Source organism: Cricetulus griseus, chromosome 2 (genome assembly GCF_003668045.3).
Source record: "Cricetulus griseus strain 17A/GY chromosome 2, alternate assembly CriGri-PICRH-1.0, whole genome shotgun sequence".
NCBI classification, from domain to species: Eukaryota; Metazoa; Chordata; class Mammalia; order Rodentia; family Cricetidae; genus Cricetulus; species Cricetulus griseus.
Window position 1 is genome coordinate 286898320 of NC_048595.1, and position 9107 is coordinate 286907426.

At 46.1% G+C, this 9107-nt stretch overlaps 1 protein-coding gene across 1 annotated transcript; it reads left to right on the forward strand.

Moving 5' to 3' along the window:
• Positions 1-4793: 4793 nt before the first annotated feature.
• LOC100771681 (non-histone chromosomal protein HMG-14-like) lies at positions 4794-5523 on the forward strand. Its single transcript, XM_027401064.2, is given in 2 exon segments — positions 4794-5150; positions 5152-5523. Coding segments are annotated over 2 exon segments (495 nt in total). The 5' UTR covers positions 4794-4808; the 3' UTR covers positions 5305-5523.
• Positions 5524-9107: the final 3584 nt, after the last annotated feature.

Consider the following 9107-nt stretch of genomic DNA (forward strand, 5'->3'; position numbering starts at 1 on the left):
CAGCCTCCACCCTGCCCCCTGGGCCCCCTGCAGCCTCCACCTTTCTCTCCTGTGCCCGCCAGCCTCTACCCTGCCCACCCAGTGCTCCCCCAGCCTCCACCCTGATGTGATCTTATGCCATAGAACCTCCTAGATATATTTCTTGGTTCCTTGGTGTGAGGACACGAGCAGGGATGTGTCTGTTGTCCTTTCAGCCATAGTGCCTATGCGATGTGAGCAAGAGTTAGCGTACATTTTCTTAAAACGATACTGCAGAATTTGAATTTTTAAAGTTCTAGAGCTCAGTTGGTTGCCTAAAATACACAAAGTCCCGCCTTCAATCCCCAGGGTTTCATAAACCAGGTGTGGCAGTGCATGCCTGGAATCCCAGCTCTTGAGAAGCAGGAATATCAGAAATTCAAGGTCCTAGCCAAGCATTTTGATCCCAGCACTTTTGATCCCAGTCCGAGTCCAGCCTGGTGGAAGGAAGGAGGGAGGGAGGGAGGGAGGGGGAGAGAGAGAGGAAGGAAGGAAGGAAGGAAGGAAGGAAGGAAGGAAGGAAGGAAGGAAGAAATTCAAGGTCCTACCTCTACTACATAATGAGTTCAAAGCCACCTCTGGCTTTGAACTTTCATATATATATGAAAAATCATATATATATATATATATATATTATATATATATATATATATATATATATGATTTTTCAAGGCAGGGGTCAACTAGGTCTTGTAGACCTGACCTGGCTGGTCTCAAACTCACAGAGATCCGCCTGTCTCTACCTCCAGAGTGTTGGGATTAAAGGCATGTGCCACCACCACCTGGCAGAAAAGTTATAGAATAAAGCTGTGGTAGAAATCCCCAAAGACCCATCTTCCAGGTTCACAGCATGCCCTGCTCTTGTAGGTAGAACCTTTCCAGTTTCCAGGACAGATCAGTTTTCTCTCCTTTACCATAACGACAACAGTGTTTTCTACAGGTTCCTGAAGGAGGTGCAGTGTCAGAGACAATGTGCCAGGGGAAAAGGTCTTGCCCAGGTCCCTTCCAGCATTTCATCTGATATGATGTAGCCGCTCTTACCTCAAGAGGAAAGGTATTCTGGTGGTATTTTTCATCTTAAACCCTAAGCCACCAGGGGTAATTTCTTCTCCGTGCTATCCAAAGGTCAGCTCTGCTTCTCCAGTAATTACCTTTTCCTCTTTTGGCTGGCATCCACTGAGGTGAAAATCGCTTCTTTTGTTAGCTTGGTCTGCTAACCAGCTTCCTACCCACAATTCCTGGTAAGTGCTCCAGACAAAAGCTGAACACAAACCCTTGCTCTAGCTTGCCTGTGTCTGTGGTCACCGACAAGGCTAAACCTGCAATTATTTTTGCTGCAGGTTCACTCTTTGTTCCACGTTCACTTAAAGGGGGGGGGGGTGATTCTTGTCAGCTCCCCAAGTAGCTGTTTTGCCCCATTAGGTAACAATTCAGCCCAGGTTCTCTCTGCCTTTAGTCATCATGTGAGACAGAGAGAGAATAAAGAGCTAAAACCTAAGAGGAGGAATGAAACTCAGGACGTGCCACAAGCGATGGCTGCTCACCTGTTCACAGTCGGTTTGAAGTTTTGACGTGTGATAGGGTGACTACAGAGGGCCCCTTGGATAAGAAGTCACACCCACACAATTCCCATAAAATTCTCTTTTTTTAAGATTTATTTATTATGTATGCAGTGTTTGGTCTACATGTAAGCCTGCAGGTCAGAAGAGGACACCAGATCTCACTAAGGATGGTTGTGAGCCACCATGTGGTTGCTGGGGATTGAACTCAGGACCTCTGGAAGAGCAGTCAGTGTTCTTAACCTCTGAGCCATCTCTCCAGCCCCCCCCCTAAAATTCTGTACTTGAGAAATGTTCACTTGTAGCAGTTTTTTTTCAGTCAGACAACATGAGCTACACAATCTGTCACCCCCATCTTCATGCTCCCCGTTAGTAACTAACGTCCAGAAGACTGCTTAATTCCTGCAGCTCATCCTAGGCCCTGACATCTGGGTTCCCTCTTACCTGTTTTCACTGCCCTACTTTATATGTATTTTGGTATTTTTAGCTACTTTAAAACTCTTTGTTGGTGCACAGATAATAAAAAAAAAAATCTGATATTTAAAGCTTCCTTAATCTTATGAAACCACTTTCTGTTAAGAGAGTACTTCAAACTGTACATTTTAAAACTTAATAGTAATCCCAGAGCCTGACAGTGGACTCGGGCTGTGAGCTGATCTGTTGAGATCAGTACTGAGGCAAATTCAATTTCTTCTCATTTAACTTCTCCCACTTCTTGATTCTTCCTTCCTGCATTAAATCTGTCATTCAGGATCAGCCCTGGGAGCTTTTCCCTCAGGGACCAAGAAAGGTTTTTTTAATTTGCCTTTGAGTGAATATTTTATGTGAAGCTTCTGATCACCATTCAGGAAGTGAGCAAGGACATCTTGGTCTTCGGAAGCTTCCCATCCCCCAGGGATAAGTACTCAAGTGGACATCCCTCTCTACCGGAAATGGTTTTAGTCACACTTCCGACACCAAATGTGTGGGCTTTCGCCTCCCACCAACCGATTCCTAACTCCTCCGACTCTCCTTGATTCAACTAAACTAAAATAGTATCTGCCTGGAGTTAGCACAGATCACTCAGCTTAGGGAAGACTGAAGGACCACCCTCACTTCTGACTGCAGGCCACCTGTTCTGCTGAACAATTAGCTATGAACTCAAGATTCCATTGACCTGTGTTCAGTGGTTTGCTAGACCAAATTGCAGAATTCGGGGAAGTGTTCCACTGATGGTTGCCAGTGTATGACAAAGCAGCAGGAGCAACTACATGAAAGAGATGGAGAGGGAAAGCTGTGGAGGAGGGACACAGACCTTCCCACACTTTCTGAGTATAGCTCTGTGCGTTAACCAACATGACCCACTCCCTGGCCCTGTCTTCTAGGAGTTTCTATGGAGGCTCCATGTAGGCGTGGCTAATTGAATCATGGCCATTGGTGATTAACTTGACACCCAGTCCCTCTACCCTTCTCAAAGGTCCAGAGATGAGTTGAAAGTGCAGTCTCTTGTCAAGTGATCTCTCTGGGGATCAGCCCTGTCCTGAGGTTTGACGAGTGCAGAACTCCCCCTGCTTATCACAGCTCGGCGGGCACAGCCTTCCCTTATACCCAGCTGCTGTCAGCTGATCACAAGATGCCCTTGCAACCCATCATTTGTCAGCAGCGTTGCCTCTGTCCTAGAGTGGCAATTGTTAGTACTTGGGCATCTGTACTGGCCGGTCCTTGGGGTTCTGACAGGATACACCTTCAGCTGCAGCCACTAAGAGCACCACCTGTGCACACTCACTATGTTTCCTTTTAAAAGGGCCCTGCCCACCTCCCATCATTCTCTCTCTCTCTCTCTCTCTCTCTCTCTCTCTCTCTCTCTCTCTCTCTCTCTGTTCCCCCTCCTCCTCTTTCCTCTCTCCTCTCTTGCTGCTCCTGACTCAGGAGGCTAGTCTCCCCACTTCCCTTTCCCCTTTTTATGATCCCTTTCCCTAATTTAAAAAAAAAAAAAAAACCTCTACTCGAACCCTGTCACATGGCGTCTTTCTCTTACATCTTTTTTAAATTACACAGCAATGGATTGTCATACCACAGGAGCAAAAGAAGATGGGCATAGTTAATCAGAACTTGCTGAAGCAAATCTCTGAACTGACCCCGTGCTGAGAGTGGACAGCCGCCATGGGGGCAAGAGTCATCACTCTGTCACCCATCATTTGCAAGGACTCTATAAACAGTACAGGGTAATATTTATTTGCTAGAAAAGTAATCTCTATGGCTCACAGAGATAGTCATCAGTGCTCACTCAGCAAAGCATGAGCATCTTTGATACCCTCCCCCCATTCACATATACTTTCCTTTCTTCCCTTCCTTAATTGCTTATTGTTAATTATTTATTATGTATTTATTCATTCATTCATTTTTAAAGATAAAATCTCACGGTGTAACTCAGGTTGGCCTAGAACTCACCAAGTAGTTCAGGTTTGATTGACACTTGTGGTGAAAGACCCCCGGAGGCTCAGGCCCCCAGGATCTAAGCCCAGGACCATGGCAATCCCAATCACAAGGCGGAGGAGAAAGCTTGATGCAAACAGCACGAGGCTTTCTTGTAGTTGTTTAACCGGCTAACCCCATGTTAGCTCGGGCCTTTCATCCATCCACCATGGCGGATGGCTAGGAAAGACACCGAGAAACCCCGGCATAAAGATCTTATAGGGCAGCATAAGGGGAGTGTCTAGGAGTTGGCACAGGCTCAGGATTGGTGTGCCTCCAGGCTTAGAGGGTTTGCCCTGTGTTGATGGGTCAACTGGTTGTTATGGCCTATAGACCCTCCCAGGGTGATTGCTGTGCACTTGTCCATAAAGCACACCCAGAGTCACAAAGCATAGCACTACCAGCTAACTTCTGATTGGTTCCTTGCTATGAGGCAGGCATCTGACCTCCTAGTAACCAAGGCAAGGTCAGGCAAGCACGTGTTAGGCTGTCATGGCTGCCGAAATAGGCAGGCATATGTGTGTGTGTGTGTGTGTGTGTGTGTGTGTGTGTGTGTGTGTGTATGAGTCATGATACCTGACTTGAATTCTCTCTCTCTCTCTCTCTCTCTCTCTCTCTCTCTCTCTCTCTCTCTCTCTCTCTGTGTGTGTGTGTGTGTGTTGTGTGTGTGTGTGTGTGTGTGTGTGTCCTTCCTTCCCTTTTTCTATCTTTTTTTTCTTGGTTAGTAGTAACAACTGCACCTCTTTTGGAGCTAGAACTCTGATGTCCCCCTGAGTAATGGGCTGTGTCCCACCCTCAAGGAGGAACTTCACAGATGTTTCTCCAGAGAAGACGGACAATGGCCAGCAGTACCACCTTATATCTATCAGGACATCCAGTATTAAAAAGGCAAAAATAGATTCTGTGCGGTGGCGGCCAGCCGGGCAGCTCCGTGACCGGGTTCGGCATTGCACACGCCTCCCTCCCAGCGCCGCCGCGATGCCCAAGAGGAAGGTCAGCACGGATGGAACGGCCAAGGCAGAGCCCAAGCCCCGCTCTGCGAGGCTGTCGGCCAAGCCCGCCCCTGCCAAGGTGGATGCGAAGCCGAAAAAGGCCTCGGGAAAGGATAAATCATCAGACAAAAAAAGTGCAAACAAAAGGGAAGAGGGGAGCAAAGGGCAAACAGGCTGAAGCGGCTGACCAGCACACTGCAGATCTGCCTGCAGAGAACGGAGAGACAGAGAACCAGAGTCCAGCCTCTGAGGTAGAAGAGAAAGAAGCCAAGTCCGGCTAACCATTCGTCATGTCTGTCAGTGGTTCCTGCCTCCCTTCGTGTATAATCCAGAGGAATATTTTTATCAACTATTTTGTAAATGCGAGTTTTTTAGTAGCTCTAGAAACATTTTTGAAAAGTGGGAGGAAATCTCACCTCATCCCATTTTTTAAGTGTAAATGATTTTTTTAAGAGGTTAAATCATTTGCTGGTTGTTTATTTTTTGGTACAACCAGAAAATAGAATGCTCAATCAGGAGAGGCTGTGACTGTCTAGGGGGCTAGTTTTATATCCTACAGCATAAAGCGTACTAAGTGTTTGGGGTCTTGGTCATGCATTTGTGTCTGCAGTATTTTCAGTTACATTTGGTCTCATGTTTCTAGTAGAACTGTTTCCTAAAAAAACAAAAACAAAAAAAAAACACTCCTCGGTCCTTGCCCTGTCAGAACTGTCTCTGATGGTCATGGCCGTCCATTTTCCTAACAATTGTGATAATATTTAATATTGCTGTGAAAGGTGGACATTTTGAGTATGTGCTGTATGTGGAATAAAATTGTGAGTCAGTGGAATTGAGGATTGTGAGCATTTGGGTTTTATGTGAGGTCTTAGGGAAAACTTGACACGTGTGAGGCTGGAACAACACTGAAATAAGTTCAAAGAGAAACAACACGTGACTCTTGGGGTACAAGTGTAGGGAGCCGTCCCTGCATTCTCCATTACAAGATGGCGCCTGCATCCGGCAGGCACCGAATGTAAACAAGATTATTGCGCAGGCGCTGGGTAATTTTCCATTCCTTGATCTCTGCCTATTCCGTGGCGTCATATGGCCGGATGAGCTGCAGCCAATCATGGGGTGACACGTCCGAGGCGGCGGTTGCCAGCCTTTATTAGGGGACGGGATTCTTGGCTCGGGGTCTCCGCTCTGGTAAGCTTATGCTCTCCTCTCAAGACGCATTAAAGCTTTCCTGCAGAAGGATCCGAGTGTCCCGTGTATGATTTCTTGCTGGCGAGAAATACAGAGCGCGCGGGACATATGGTGCCGAAACCCGGGAACATATGAACATCTCCAGCACCGCGGAGACCCCTTGGCTACAAGGCGGATTCAGAACTGCAGGATGGTAAATTCGGAGAGGTATGTTTTTTTCTGGACTTTGGCTTGGGAATGTTGCTATTGTGGGAGGTTAATATAGAGGCTTCTATGCTTTTACTAGGAGCTATTTTGACTTTTCTCACTGTTGTAACAATCTTAAAGAAGTCCAGAATTACATATCAGAAACCGAATGTGATGAGAGATGGGGCGCGCCTAACAATAAAATATAAGAAAAAAGGACCTCCCGGGATGTCTAGTGACAAGGGAGTGAATAATTTGTTAAGAGAAACAGCAATAAATAAGAAAAAAGGACCTCCTGGGATGTCTACTGACAAGGGAGTGAATAATTTGTTAGATGATTCTGTAAATGAGATTAAAGCTTTAAATCTTGATAGCTCTGATGACTCTGAAAGCTCAGGAGATGAAGTCTTAAATACTGGGGAAACAACTCAGCTAGGTGAAAAAGAAACAAAAAAGGGGGGAGAGAAAATAGGGGATTACCGGTCACACCCCGGTAAATTTAAGAGACCTGTTAATCCAGCGGGTGTACTTCCATCAGCACCCCCATTATATGAGTTACAACAAAAATTTGGTACCGACTCCTTTTTACCATTAGAGGAGCGGAGAAAATTGCAGATGGCTTTCCCAGTCTTTGACAGGGGAAAAGGCCGCGCATGTTATTTCCTGGTACGGCCATTTTGTAGCTGGTCACATGACTGACGGTAGCCATTTTGCTAAAGTTAAAAAAAGGATACTTAGACCGCCATCTTAACTAAAGGTGACTGCATGGAAATTAGAGGTACCATCTTAGAAACAAGTTTTTCAGTTAAGATTTAAAATGTTAAAGCTTCTATATATTAAAGAAAGACCTTAAGGGAATTTAAATTTCTTTTTAAAACCAGTTTTCAAATGTTTGATTTTATTAATGTTTTTACTTAAAGAGCTTCAATTTAGAATTATTTTTAAGCAAAGCCTGACAATGTAAAGTTCTTGTTTTGTAAAAGATGCTAATCTATTATGTTGGTGACACACGCCTTTAAGTTGAGGGCGTTGGCGGCATACGCCTTTAATCCCAACACTCGGGAGTAAGAGGCAGATGGATCTTTATAAGATCCTGGTCCGGCAGATCAAATTCCAGGACAGGCTCCAAAGTCACAGAAAAACCCTGCCTCAGAAAGAAGTTAAGCTACTGTTTAAGGAAGTTCAGCTGTATTACAGAAATAAGACTTTACCTAGCCACCTGTGTGCTTCTTAAAAACAGATAATGGGCCGGCTTATACCTCTCAAAAGTTCCGACACTTCTACAGACAGATGGAGGTTACCCATCTAACTGGCCTACCTTATAACCCTCAAGGACAAGGCATTAAGGAGATGGTAAAATGGAAAGATGTCTTAACTGGTCTTTGGAGAGGCCCGGATCCTATTCTCATAAGATCCAGGGGAGCTATTGTGTTTTCCCACAGGATGAAGAAAATCCTCTGTGGATCCCGGAAAGACTCACCCGAAGAGCCCCTTTGGACCCTCAAAAGTCGGAACTCCACCCTCTCCCCGGGAGTTGAGAGCCGCTATTATCCAGATTAACTCCTGTCCTTGACGGAGGGACTGTCATCATGGATTGCTTCAGCTGTCTCCTATTTTAAGGAATGGGTGGAGGTGGGATTGTTTGGTGCAGCCGTTTGCTGCGGATTGATGTTGCTTCTCTGGCTGGTCTGTAGGCTCAGGGCTCAAACTAAGAGAGACAAGGTGGTTATCGCCCAAGCGCTTGTAGCTTTGGAACAAGGGGCTTCCACTGATATTTGGCTAACTATGCTTAAGCAATAGGCCGCTGGCCAGACAGCTCTTGCACACCCGGAGCCTAGGCTCATTGCACAGGGTAGAGTGCCTGGCTTGAGCAGCCCATGAGGGATGTCGAGCAAGGCATCGCACAGAGAGTTGCCCAATATGCAGGCTTCTCTGGGAGGCATGTTGTCCTGCATAAGGGTTGCCTGCCCTAGTCTCCCTTTCCCAGAAAAACGGCAGAGGACAGGTCGAGAGCGCTTCGGGTCAAGCTAACAGCCTGATGGCGACTCTTGTACACAGTCTTAATATTTGATTGGGAAGGTACAACCTCTGCCTCTATCCCTCAACATTTGGGTGACCTATTTGCTTGTAAAAATATAAAGCCTTATCATTAATTAATAAAAAAGGGGGAGATGTAGGGAGCCGTCCCTGCATTCTCCATTACAAGATGGCGCCTGCATCCGGCAGGCACCGAATGTAAACAAGATTATTGCGCAGGCGCTGGGTAATTTTCCATTCCTTGATCTCTGCCTATTCCGTGGCGTCATATGGCCGGATGAGCTGCAGCCAATCATGGGGTGACACGTCCGAGGCGGCGGTTGCCAGCCTTTATTAGGGGACGGGATTCTTGGCTCGGGGTCTCCGCTCTGGTAAGCTTATGCTCTCCTCTCAAGACGCATTAAAGCTTTCCTGCAGAAGGATCCGAGTGTCCCGTGTATGATTTCTTGCTGGCGAGAAATACAGAGCGCGCGGGACATACAAGAACACAATGTATGACTCTTCAGAGATTGGGTGCATGTGTTAAGAATTGAGATGTCTGTGTACTCTGCTCCTCAACCAATAAATCGAAGTTGTGAAAGTTAAAAAAAAAAAAAGGCAAAAATAAACTCAGGGGTAAACAGGAACCCCTGAACATCAGTGGTGGGGTCTAAATCAGTAGTCATTAAAAAACAAT